A 14,007-nucleotide genomic window follows, 5' to 3' on the forward strand; every position below is an offset into this window, starting at 1 on the left:
CAAAAGAAGCAGAGTTTCTATCTCAACACCCATTTCCTCACCTGTGGTTGCCCAGATAGGACCTATGAATGTTTTGCCTGTTTTTGTTCATGCTTTATGATGAATTGTTTTCTTACGGTTTCATGGCTTGAAATGTAAACTACATTGAGAACCCTTTTTCCAAAATTAGACTTCACACCTATGTAATAATACCTTAAATACATAACTGGTGTAACAGTTCACTGAAGTGAAGGATAAGTATCATGTAGCCCAACCCTCTGCAAACCATTTAAACTATCCTTGAAGGGAGCTTGTCTAGCCTCTTCTTAAAAACTTTGAGAGATGGAGAACCTACAACCTCCATAAGTGGCCTGTTCCATTGTTGTACAGATCTTATAAACAGGAGCTTTTTCATTATATTTAAACGAAATCTAGGTAGTTGCAACTTACAGTTACATCTGGTCTTAGTTTCTGTGGCCATGGAGAAGAGTTCTAACCATCTTCCTGCATGACTGTGGATGCAAGCACACAGACATAACCCATTTATAAGCATTTAGGATTGTTTCCCATGCTTTAGCTGCTAAAGCTGAAATATTGTATGCACTTAAAGAAGCCCGATTGTATTCTGGAGGACTTACTTCTGTGCAAACTGACATGGACTTGGCTGTGCTCGTAGCTTCTTTTACTTATTCCCTCCACAACCCCTTGCAGACTTTATTAGATCATTCTGCTTTCTGAAACTAATCACAATTGCTTGAAGTTTTTTAAAAGAAAAGATCTGAAATTTATCTTTTTTCACTTTAATCTATTTTTGCTCTTATTTCACTTTGCAGACTTTGCCAATTTTACAAGACATAATTTTTATCAACTAGGTCTTAAAGATGCATAACAGATTAATTGGGGTTTACTGCAGGACTCATGAAAGAGACAGATGGGGAGAAAAGGCCTAGGTGGTCTGCACATTACTATCAATACCAAACAATTAAAAAACAAAACCCCAAACCACTGCTTTTACCATCTGCTTTGGCTGGTTGCACTTTCACTTCTCCTTCTCCTCCTCCTCCTCCTCCTCCTTTTCCTCTTGCATGAATTTTGAACCCACCCAGCCCCCCACTGGAGGAAGACTGACAACAAGAGCACTACAAGTTTTCACATCCTTTTAGGAATACTTCTAAACATATGCTTTGGCCTAGTTTGGAAAGTCTGGAAAAAGACTTTGATCAGCCATTCTTGCCAGATTCTTATCTGAGCGGAACAGCAGGTATCTCTGCTGCAATTCGGGATGGTGGGTGTGGCTATTAGACAAATGAGGAGGATAAATCTAATTATCTTAGGTGCATGGTCGAATAATTGTGAAAATTAATCCAAGTTTCTAGCAACTATATAATGATCATTCCCCCTCCTATGCCGGCAAAGGTTTCTTTCTCTTCAGATTGTTTTTTCCAAGAGCCATTTCACTATTGATTCAAATAAGCAAGATAAATAAAGAAGCTTAGAAACCTAACTGCGTACTTGCCAGTAGTTAAGGTACCAGGCTAGAAACCAGAAGACCATGAGTTCTAGTCCCGCCTTAGACACAAAGCCAGCAAGGTGACCTTGGGCCAGTCACTCTCTCTTAGCCCTGGGAAGGAGGCAATGGCAACCCACTTCTGAAAAACCTTGCCAAGAAAACTGCAGGGACCTGTGCAGGCAGTTGCTAGGAATCAAAAATTGACTCGAAGGCAAGCGCACGCGCACACACAAATGCACAAAATAGCATCATAGTGAAACAATACATATATAGTAAAATACATATTATGCCCTTTTCTTCTTGCTTGAATCCTCTGCTTCAGGCAAAAATTTGCATTTTAGTTCAAGATATTACTGCATGAACATAAAAGTAATGTGAAAATGAATGCATCAGTTTGAAATAGAATCCTAAAATCAAAGGTTTGGAAGGAACCTTGGAGGTCTCCTAGCCCAACCCCCTTCCAAGGGCAGAAATCCTTAGATCATTCCAGATAAATGGGTGTTCAACTTTCACTTGAAAATCTCCAGTGATGGAGCACCCAGGACTCCAGGAGCCAGGTTGTTCTTTGTTTAATAGCTCTCACAGCCAGAAAATTTCTCCTTATAGTGAGTTTGGGTTTCCCTCTATAAAGATGGGTTGTTGTTTTTTTACCCTGGGTACTCTGGAGAATAAATCTACACCCTCTTCCCCGTGACAGCCCTTCATGTATCAGAAGACTGCTGCTATATCTCCTCTTACCTTTCTCTTCTTTAGGCTTAACATACCCAGTTCCTTTAATTGTTCTTCATAGAATTTAGTCTCCAAGCCCCTCACCATCTTTGTTGTTCTTCCTTGCATAATAGAGATAAATGTCATATAGACCATGGTGAGCCCTTAGTCTTCTAGGTATCATTAACTTATTTTTGTTTAACAATGATACCTAGAAGACTAAAGGCTCACCATGGTCTGTATGATAATTATCTCAGATTAGATGGAAAGAAAGTTTGCTGAGATCATTTGTGACCACAGTCCAGTGGTTTTCAGTCTACTCAGTAATTTCTTTAAAAATTAGCTTAATTTCTTGTTTTGTTTTATCTTGCTTTGCTTTGATTTTGTTTCAAACACACAAAGCGTATACATTTCTCTGAATTTAGCCCTATTTCTTTTAACAGTATAATATACAAATTAATTTTAATTATATCTGCTTTCTCCACCTGGGGCCCTCTAGAAGTGTTGATGGCTGGGAATTCTGGAAATTGTAATTCCCAACATATCTGAAGGAATCCAGATTGAGGTAGATTGAACTACATATTATTATTTTAATATATTGCTTAATCCCTCTTCTCATTTTTTTTAATGGACATTGCCATTGAATAAATGGTTCAGTTTTGTTTATATTGTTTAATCTTGAAGTTCATATGAATATTACTAATTTTTTTCAGCAGGTGGAGACAGTAACATTGTTCAGTTACTTCTTGTTCACCTTTTATGGAGGTTTCCTGGATTGGCCCATCTGGCACTGTTTTGGGTGCTCATGTATAAATATAATATTTTTGTGCCTTCAAGCCAGTGTTGACTCCTGGTGACTGCCTAGACAGGTCCCTACAGTTTTCTTGGCAAGATTTCAGAAGTGGTTTGCCACTGCCTCTTTCCTAGGGCTAAGAGAGAGTGACTGGCCCAAGGTCACCCAGCTGGCTTTGTGCCTAAGGCAGGACTAGAACTCACAGTCCCACGGTTTCTTGCCTGATGCCTCAGCTATTTATTACACCAAACTGGCTTTATTATGGCTGTACATACATAAACATTAATTAAAGGAAAGCAAGATGGCAAGTTGAGGAAAATGTCCCATACCACTTAGAAGGATTCTGTGATGTAATACATTTAATTCTGAGTAGTGGGCAAAGATTATAGATTTCATAGGACTTTGTGAAACTTTTCATAGCAGTTTATGAAGCATGAAGGCCAGAGGTCTGGCCCAGTTAAGTTTTGCCAATCACACAGCACCCCATGCTGTTGCTTTGGTATGAAATTCACAGTAATATATATATAGTCACAGAATGCTACTTAGACAGATACGAGTACTTTACAGTTCATTGTGCTGCTGATAGGACTAGATCTGAGTGATGACCTGCAAATGAGTTGCACTACATCTCTTGAACTTTCTGGCCAGCATGGCCATTTCATAGTCACCCATAGTAACGGAATTGTAGGGAATTGTAATCTAATATATCTAAATCATTTGGGAAAGCATGCTCTGTGCCATTATGGGACAACAGCTTTTACTGCATTAAGATGTAAGCCTCTATTATAGATATTTTTAAAAATGAATTGGAGGGAGCAAGAAGCAAGCATGTTATAGGACAGAAAGAGTCCTCCATTGAACTGATGGAGGATTGAACTCTGATTGAACTCTTGAATCAACTGAGATACTGCCAATCTAAGGTGGTTGTTTCAGTGAAACCACTTTTTTTCCCCCCAAAATACAGTACTGAGTTGGTGGAGTTCCTCAATCAAGACAACCAACATGCGTTTACATAATTAACCTAGTTCTTGAGCTAAATGCACAAGAAAACATGGTACAATGAACTTGTAAATAGTTTTGGGCTTCTTTTGTTATGCCTTCCTTCCCACCACTGACCACTTCTCAGTAGATCTATATCGAACTATGTCAGATTAATGTAGTTCCAGGAGCACAGCCTCTAAATTCCATAGCCACACTATCAAATCCAAGCCCCTCCCCCCAAATGGTCTAGTACACCAAATACCTAGTATTTGGCCTGAACACACATTTCCTGAAGAATTCATAGTTTCAGTGGTCTTGCCTTGTTATACTTTGGGAAAATGAGATAATTATAACTTTATAGGTTTTTAATTTTTAATGCATAAATAGCACTAGTGATTATCTGGCACAATGGCACCATTTTCTATCGGTGCAGTGAAGATCATGGGTAAAAATATACAGCGTATAAACAACCAAAGCAGAGACAGCAGAAATTAAATTTGGTACAAAGTTCCATTGCAACATAAAATTTGTTAACATATTGAATGAATGAACGAACGAACCAGGACAATAAAAATGTTTTTGCCTGATCTGAGAAAAGAAATAAAGTAGGTATCTAGTATGTCTCATTGGGGAGGGCAATCCACCATATCTCACCGTGCAAGTGACCATCACCATCCACCAGAGGAAACATTCAGAAATGACCTAATGGTTTGAACATTCCTTCAGGTGCTGTTTCTGGACAGTATCTAGCCTTGGTGGAGCTGCGTTCTGATCCAGCAGGTTCTTTAAATCTCTTAGTGCAGGAAAAATCTCTTTTTTCCCAGGGACCCAATTACGAGCTTTGATCATTTTCAAACAACAAATGTACAAATTTGGAAAAAGATGTCTAGATACTCTTCATGATGGACTTTACTACTTATCCCAAAGTTCTTCTGCACAACCTTCACTGAAATGAATGATAGTCACTCAAGAAAACCATTAGGTTGATATCAGTTAGGAAAGCTTTCTTCTGGGATATCTTCAAGCTTGCTTTAGCTCTGCAATCCAACAGTCAATTCTTGCCCTTTCAGCTCACTGTTGGCTGTTCAAAGCCTGACTCTCTAGCTCTGCATCCCCTTTCTTTACCTACAAAGTGCTGACAACATCTTCATAGCATCTTTTTTTTTCCAAAGTATGCATTAAATCAGCCACAATGAGTTTATCAGACCCTTCCATTTTAATATCCATCAGCATACCATGCCCCTGTACATACAAACTCACACAGATACATGCTCTTTAATCAATTAAAGTGCCCTTTTTGGCTCCAACCATGTTGGATGTTCAGATGATAATAGAATTCAAGAGCGGGGGGGGGGGGGAGAACAAGATGTAACTTTTGTCAAGTTTCACTGTATGAAATGCATATTCATCTTCTCATTAAATTCAGCTGTGGACATCAAGTAGCTTAGTTTTCCTAGAGGAATTTGGACCCAAATCATTGTTTCTCTATGACATAGGGATATATGAAAAATCCACTATAATTCATGCATACTGTACTATGTAGTAGCTGACTGCAAATTCTGAGAGCCATAGTCTGACACATCCAGAAGTTGACTGGAATCATCTCCCCAAACTTTCAGGCAGGGATCTTTCCCAAGCCTACCAAGAGATGCCAGTGATTGAAGATGGGAGTTCCCAGACATTCAAATGAAAGGGGATATAGCCTAAGAGATGCTAAAGGATCAGAATTCAACCCCTTTTGTTAAGTGGGTGCTCCATCTAGTGATTTATATTAGATAAAGAATCTAAGAATATTAGCTAATGGTGTCAGAACTCATGAGCAACTTTCTGGTGAGAACTGAACAACTCTGAAAACCTTTCTCCTGTTTTGGCCTCCGATTAGTTTTCTCAGCCATTTTTAGGGTTTTTGTTTTTTTTAAATTATTCACTGAAGCAACATTGCCTAATCCAAGGGTTCTATACTCGGGGAATAGAAAGACCTATGAGGAAAACATTATCAAATAATCCATTACTGATGGCAAAACCCAAATGGCTTATAGTAAAATGAATTAGAATCAGCAGGTGATTAGTGTCCCATATAGGCTGGTATGTATGTGGCAAGGAATTCTGGGAATAGCAGTCTAACACATTTGAAAAGCGCCAGGATGGGGAAGGCTCTCATATTCTGTGCGGCAGAGCAAGAGCAGAAAATTGATCTAAAGCTTTCAACCCTCCAGCCTGGCCCACAACTTCATACCCTCTCAGAGAAGACACAGCCATTGCCTAGTGTCTGGGCTTGAGACATAATCCTGGGTGGGTAGAGGCAGAGATATTCCAGCATCAGCACCCCTGATTTGTGCGGTTCCAGGGAAGCATGAGGGCAGCTATTTTACCCAGTTGCTTACTAGGAAGAAAAAGCAACCAACGCTAAGGCAATTAAATATTAAATAATTTCTGCCTCTTCTATACTGATTCTCCATCTTTTTAGGATTCCTCCTTGCAGAATAATTATCCTGCCCTTTCTGAACTTCCATCCACCACCCCAGGTGGAGAAGAATGACTCCAGCAGGATCCAGTAGGCTGTTTACTAGGGAGATGGTGAAATGATAATAGGGAAGGGCTCAGGATTTATACAGATGTAAACCAGGTCCCAGGGAATCTTTTCTGATCCCTCTTCTTTGCCTTAAGGGCCTACCAGTACCTGTGGCTGGAGTACAGTACAGTTTTTCTTAATAATGACTTCATATTACCTGCACTGCTGAGCCCATAGCATGCTAATTTCCTAAGCAGGTGAAATACATTTTAACAATTTAATAAATGAACTAAAGCAGAATTGAATGACAAAAGGAAACACATGCTGCTGTCAAAGCACTCTTGGCCAAAGGTTGGTGGTTTTTTAAAAAAATATTTATAGGATTAATCCATTGGTAGTGCATGCAGCAGAACTCTCTTGACATTTCCCAGGAGGGTCATCCTTATTTGTCTACATCTGCTTAGCCTTTTAAATACAGAGTAAAGCTATTTTTTTGAGGGAAAGTCAGGGTAAGGAAGAGAAAATGGATGAAACTCAGAAGTCATGCTTTTTTTAAAAATCAGTTTATAGCTTCTTATACTGCCCAGTAATGCCTGTATCTGGTTCTGTGGATTTTTAGTGCTTTCCGTGGGATCTTCAATCAAACCCAGTTACCCAGGCAAGTTTCTTATGCTTAAGTTTTTAAACTGCACCTTTTTTTCAGTAGAATTCTTGACTTTCTTGATGCAACTCTGGACACCTCTTGTAGTGCTTTTAATAAGTTCTGTAGAACACCCTTCCCAACTTCCTGCTCTCCAGATGTGTTGGATTACAATTCTCAGGATTATGGGAATTTGGGGAGTTGTTGATCAGCACAACTGGAGACGAACACATCTGGAGGGTACTAGTGTAGGAATGCTCTGAACATTCCTCTATGTTTGTGTATGTTTGTTTCAATGGGAACTGAGCAAATACATAACCTGTGTGCTACAAAAGTATATACTAATAATATATACAGATAGTCCTCAAGTTATGGCAGTAATTGGGATCAGAATATCTGTCACTAAGCAATACAGTCGTAAAGTGCGATGTCACATGACTGCATCGTTTAGCGATGGTAATCCCTGTTGCTATTGTTAACTAAATCTCACTGGTTATTAGGCAAGGACCCACCCCAATCCAATCCAATCCACTCCTGGCTTGGTAAGGTAAGGGACTGCCTCCTCTTCAACTCCCCCAACTGCCTATTCCTCCCCCATCTCTGTCCTTTTGGCAGCCTTGCACTCTGCCGCCTCTGCCAGCCTTGCTGCCCTGTGCTCCACTTGCCCAGCCAGGCCTGCCACCCTACACTCACTGGCTCTGCTGCCCTGTACTTGCTGACCCTGCTGCCTTCAGCTGACCTTCACCGTCTTCCTCCCGCTGTTGACGAGGTGCATCCGGCCTGGCCCTATGCAAGGCAGCTGCTGGCTACACCAGGCCTTCTTCCCAAGGCCACTCACATCATTCTCCAAATAGCACAGGCCCTTCTAGCGATGCTTTGGAAGACTTCTGAGGCCTTCTAAAACCTTGCAGGAAGGTCACACCTGCCATTCTTCAAATTGCACAGGCTGTTCTTGCGATGCTAGAGAAGGCCTCAGAAGTCTTCTGAAGCATCATGAGAATGGCCTGTGCAATTTGGAGAACGGTGTGAGCAGCCTTGGGAAGAAGGCCTGGCATGGCCAGCAGCTGCCTCGTATAAGGCCAGGCCAGGTGCACCTCATCAATAGTGGGAGGAAGACAATGAAGATCAGCGGGGGGCAGCAGGGGCACCCAGGCAGCAGGGCCAGCAAACACAGGGCAGCAGGAGCAGTGGTGCAAATGGAGTACAGGGCTGGCAGGGGAGCGGAATGCAGGGCAGCAAGGGCGGCTGGGGCTTTCCACTTAGGCGCTGGGATGGCTGGCTGCAGCATGGGGTTTGAGGTGGCCTTTGATGCAGTGGCACTGGGGCTGAAGTAGAGTCCTGTAAGCAGTGGCAGCTGGCTGACACTGCTGAAGGACCCAGGCCTCTACTTCAGTCTCAGTACTGCTCCCACCGCTGAGGAATGCCACTGTGCAGGGTGGCCAAAAAGGAAGAGATGGGAGAAATACGCAGGTGGGGGGAGTTGAAGCGCCCCTGCAGTCATAAGTGTGGGCAGGCTGCCAAGCACCTGAATTTTGATCACATGACCGCAGGGCCCTGCAATGGCTGTAACTTTGGGGACTGGGCGTAAGTATCATTCGTTCAGTGTTGCCGTAACTTTGAACAGTTGCTGAACAAAAGATCATAACTTGAGGACTAATTATAGTATATTGTTCCTTTTTTGTTGTGGCCACAGTGGAACCTAAATAAGAGGGGTTTTTTCCTGCAATACACAGAACACAGCTAGAAGTTCCACCTTAATTCTAATGGTAGTTAACATTTGCATCAAGCAGTCTTTGCCAGCCAGTGCTGTTGAGATGTGTTGGGCTACAATTTCCAGAATTTCTACCCAACATGACCTGAGATCTGTAAGCCAACACATCTAAAGGAGGCCAGCTTTAGTCGTACCAGGATCTGCCTTTTCTTTTCAACTTGGCCTAGTGAAGTAGGAGGAGTTCTAAATAGTTGCCTTAAATCATTGATGAAATGTATGAAACTGGTTAATAATAAATTATGATTAACTATAAATTACAGTATGATTCTTGTTAGTGCCATAAGTGTATTTCCGTGGTTAGACAGGTTTGCCCTTCTGAAGATTCAGGTTTATCTCTTACGTGCTTTGGGATTCCATCTTGCTGTTGGGTGCTCAGGTCAAGACCGTAACCAAGAGTGCCTTTTGCAAATTAAGATATTAGGAAATATGTTATATCAATGTTGGACGCCCTACTCCATTCCCCTAACACAGTTGATTTTCAGTTTTTCTCATAAATGGATGAATGATAAAATTAAAAAATCATGATCATAATAACTACTGAAGAACATACGGCTTCTTGGCTCATTGGAAATTGCTGGGTTTGACTATAATAGTTTGGGCTCAGTTACCTTAAGGGCTGACTTCCCACTAATATACCTATTAAAGTCAAGGTGGTCAGGATCCCTTCTTCAAAATCCTTAATTTTCTCTAGGATTGTCACTGGGAACAGAGCCATTTTGGTAGTGGCATCAAGGTTGTAAAACTTTCAGAAGATACCATTCTGTATTCTTGCTTCTGCTTTGTAGATGATGGATTAAAGTGATGTTCTTCTACAGATCCTTTGGAACCTGCTAAAAGTGCTTCTCTGAGTTTTCCCTGTTATTGTTTATATGTTGTGTTGTGTAAATAATTTATCATTTTAATTCAAGATTTTTCAAGTCAGGTTGGACTTTCAAAGGTTAAAGGCAAGGCTATTAAAAAGGCAGCTTCTGTTTCCACAAAAAAAGCTTGGTGCAATGTTAAATTTGCTGTGCAGAATGGGATAAACAGACAACTGAACATGAAGCTCTGCTAGCTTTGTGATTAGGTAAGGAAAGCAGTACATTTCCTTTACCTACCTATGAGCTTTGAAAATTGAGATGATATATGGCTACAGCTGACTGCCAAAATGAAGGTCGTACAAACATTATCTAGAGCCAATGGAGTCCCGCAAGGAACACTTCATTTATTTGTTCATGTACATTTTTGTATTCCTCTATAGCAAATTCTCTTTCAGCAATTTGAACGGAGAAAATCCAGTTTCAATTGATCAATCCTGCCTTGGTTTTCTTTTTGGAGCCTGGGAACAGCTACCTGTCTCAGTAAGTGATGTCTGGGACAGAAGAGGCTTGGGCTCTGTGTATTAAAACCACAGTCGCAGCCCCTGTAATACCTCTCTGGCTATAGGTCGCTTCTGCTGGGAGTATATATATCACCAAGCCCTGACATGGCTCTTCATTTCAACTCTTGAATTGGCAGTTTTAATATAACATCTGGGGAAATTATAACTGCCTTGGAGCTGTGCAAATTACTGTTTTGGGAGAGAAAAAAAGCTAGCAAAGGTATTTTGTGTTTGCCCAAGCATTGTAAATCAATACACAAGTTTTTTAAAGTAAATGATTCATAATAATATAACACTACTGACATTTCCTGTTTGCTGACTGGGTGACAGGAATGAGGAAAGAGCAGCTCTATTTTCTGTGGCACCTCTTAAGGTTTGCTGGGAAAGGGGAGAATGGGGAAGAGGGCTCATCAAAGGCACTTGGTAGGATTTTTTGAAAAAGTGTTATCAGACATTTTATTTCTCTCTCTTTCTCCTTCCTTCCTTCCTTCCTTAGCTGCTGAACTCTTGGCTTTTACTGATGTAGGTATTGTGGAAATCCAGTTGCTGCTGACATTTTGATGGCTACATAGTTTGTAAGAGGGAAAAAAGCAATAGTTAAAAAGAGAAAACTGTTGCTTTCCACATCATTTTGCCTCTGTCTTTAAGAAATATAAATGGCCTTTCAGGCCATGAAAAAAACACTCTCCTGTGCATTGATTCTGGTTTCTGTTTAAGTGGTGCCAATGAAAAGCTGCAATCTCAGTATAACAAATTCCACTTTGTTTAATACCCATCAAGCCAATTGGTTACTAAATCGCAGCTGGATATGGCACTGAAATTGGACCTGTACAAAAATGATTCTCCTTCCATTTTCTTCCTAAAACAATGTCTGAAATCTTTCCTGCTGCATTTAATCCCTTTTTGAAAGCATAATCATAAGGTAAAGGTTAATGACAAGCTACTGATCTTGCTGCTTCTATTCCATAGCAATTGGGGCATTTAAAATAAGTAAATTTGAAACAGTGAACCAAGATCCTGTGGGAAGCCCACCAGCAACATCAGAAGGGCACCCAAAATATTCGAGAGGGTTGAGCAACTCTCCTGTAAGGGAAAATTACAATATTTGGGGCTTTTGAGCTTAGGAACAAATGGTAGAATAATGTACAAAATAAATACCCAGTACAAAGAAAGTGGAGATATTAATGTCCCTTCCCCATACTATTAGAATCCAGCGGGGCCATCCAGTGAAATGGATAGTAGGAGATTTGGGTCTCATCAAAGAAAGAACACCTTAATGCTCCTTAATATAGTAAGTTGTGGTATTTGTTACCCTAAGTTGCAGTGATGGTTCCCGACTGAAAAGTTTTTAAAAAGGCTTATAAAAATGTGGAGAAGGCGGCTTTTGGTACCTACAAGTTATGACAATTTTCAGTGTCAGAGGCAAGATGCCTATTCATTCCAGCTCTCGGGCACCACAAGCAGGAGCTTTCTATTGTACTGCACCTGGCTGAACTACTGGAATGCAGTCTACATGGGACTACCTTAGAAGACCACTCAGAAACTGCAGTTGCCATACAATGCAGCATCTTGTGTGCTAATTGGCACTATATACCATTGGTGGTCTTCTAAGGTGCATATTGCATCCCTGCTGCAAGCTGTTCACCGGCTGCTAATAGGTTTATGGGTGCAATTTAAACCGGTGCTTTTAACCTATAAAGCCCTCTGTGGCTTGGTGCTAAGGTACCTGGAGGACTGCTTCCTTAAACCAGAATCAATCATCTGATATAACAAACTCCCAAACTATATTTAAGCCAAACTATAAAGTGTAACAACTTGACTCCCTGGTTTGATTTACCACCCCCATCTCATAGAAAAATCACATTGGCCCATAGAAAAAACTTCTGGCTTGTGCCCTTGATACTAGCATCGTGTTTAAAGTGAGATAGGCAACCTATTGCCATTAGGCCACATATAGCCATCAGCCTAATTTCAGAGGTCTTTTGAAGCAGTAGGTTTAGGACTTTGTCAAAAATTGCCTTTCTTTACTCTGGCAGGCTACTGGGTCAGGAAGAAGATGAGAGATTGACAGAAAAAAGAAGTCAGAATGGTCTTTTACCTAAAACAATACTTCTGAGGGAATATGACCCTTAGCAGAAAGAAGCTTGACCATTGCTAATTTAAGCAAATGAATTCTGCTGTGTGAAAGAATTTAATGTTTTCCAACATTTCTTGCAGGAAAATCAGTGGGATTTAAGAGTGGGTAGTTTTAACCAGGAAATCTTAAGACTAAAAATCCAATCAGTTGGGTTAATATCAATTAGCAGATGACTAATCATTCACAGTAATATCCAAAAGAAAATGGGATATCCAAAGCAGCAACCCATCTAGTTAGGGTTTGTTCACAAGAACCACTCATTTAAATTGACATTTTGACTGAAAAAGCAGGCTAGACTTCATCCAGTTGAAGATCATAGCTTGGAGCAGAGCATCTGCTTTGTGCATAGAAGGTCTCAAATTCAGTCCCCACCAGCAGTAGCTAAAAAGATCAAATAGCCCAAGACCTATTGGCAGGTTAGAGGATGGAACTGGGCTAGCTCAGCTGAAAGACTCATTTAAGTTCAAAAGGAGGTATATGATAACATCTATCTATCTATCTTAGTGTGAAGTCATAGAACTGAATTAATCTAACAAATATTAAATAAATAACCCTACTTCTCCATTTTCTCTTACTCTTCCTTTCAAACTCTTGTTAGTATGTTGGGGAAAACACAAGCTCATAAACAGATATTCACTAAATTGGGACCTTGGGGCATTATTGTCAAAACTAGATGTAGCCTTCTCCTCATTGTAGCAGCTTGAGTAGTTAGAAAACCTATTGATGCAAGAAGCAGGGGGAAAATATTATCTGTGAAAAATTGAACTCTCAGTGTGGGCCTTAGCTCTTGCTGATAAGTAAAGGCAGCATGAAATTGATCAAAATCCTGTGGGCTCTCTCAGGCAGCACTGGACCCCATTCAAAACATTAATTGTAAAACATCCGCTAATTGGAATGCCCAAATCCACTTTAGGGCTTCCGAATGCTTCTGGCTTGTTTTTCTCTAGACAATTAGAAGCGTGAGCCACATGAAAGAGCTTGAAGGAGCCTTTTGATGGAGGAGTGTTTCAACAATTGGGTAATGCAGTGGTTAAGTTGGTATCCTAGTGTTTTTAAATTTTCCACAGCAATCATTCTGAACTGTGGCATATTTTGGTTGTGCCTCCTATTTTTCGAAAGGCTAGGCTAGAAGTAAACATGGAAATGCCCAGAATACATAGAAGAAAACAGGGAGTCCATTTCTTAGCAGCAAAGGAGCATGCCAAAGGGGAGTGGAGTTCTACCTCCTAGCAATCTGTTCCACCTCTTCCCAGCCAAGTGTTGACAGTGGGAATTACTCTTGCTGAGTAAAGCATCTAAGATATGTTCTAGAAAGAGCCAACCAGGGGAAACTTTGGGCACTCATCAGAGTAATACCATTTGGTGCTGCCATTAAAATTGGCCAGATATTGACCCCTCCCTCTTTCTATGTGATTAGGACAAAAAACATAATGACCTGGATCACCTGTCTGATGTTTGGCCAGGTCTTGAAATTTTTAAAGTTGTGTTGTTGGCACATTAAAATTAAGGGAAAAAATCACAACAGCTTGGCCACAAAGGGGACTTTTTCTGGAGCAGGAACAGATGCTGAGGAGGGTTCATCATACCTGTCCAGGCATGATCAATTTCACCTGGTG

The 14,007-nt window shown here is 40.7% G+C and overlaps 1 protein-coding gene across 10 annotated transcripts in view; it reads left to right on the forward strand.

Annotated features, from left to right (window-relative positions):
- The window catches only part of MSI2 (musashi RNA binding protein 2), a 509,931-nt gene that overhangs the window by 431,455 nt on the left and 64,469 nt on the right, over positions 1-14,007 (forward strand). For 6 of the 10 annotated variants that reach the window (XM_088152520.1, XM_088152522.1, XM_088152519.1 and 3 more), the window contains exon 11: positions 7,103-7,141. The exons of the other annotated variants lie outside the window; for them this stretch is intronic. In XM_088152520.1, coding sequence (XP_088008646.1) covers positions 7,103-7,141 — 39 coding nt within the window. The remainder of the gene's footprint in view (positions 1-7,102; positions 7,142-14,007) is intronic. 10 annotated transcript variants of the gene reach the window in all.

Source organism: Python bivittatus, unplaced genomic scaffold (genome assembly GCF_059951505.1).
Source record: "Python bivittatus isolate LINGU-HERP-01145 unplaced genomic scaffold, Pbiv_v1 ctg000690_np1212, whole genome shotgun sequence".
NCBI classification, from domain to species: domain Eukaryota; kingdom Metazoa; phylum Chordata; class Lepidosauria; order Squamata; family Pythonidae; genus Python; species Python bivittatus.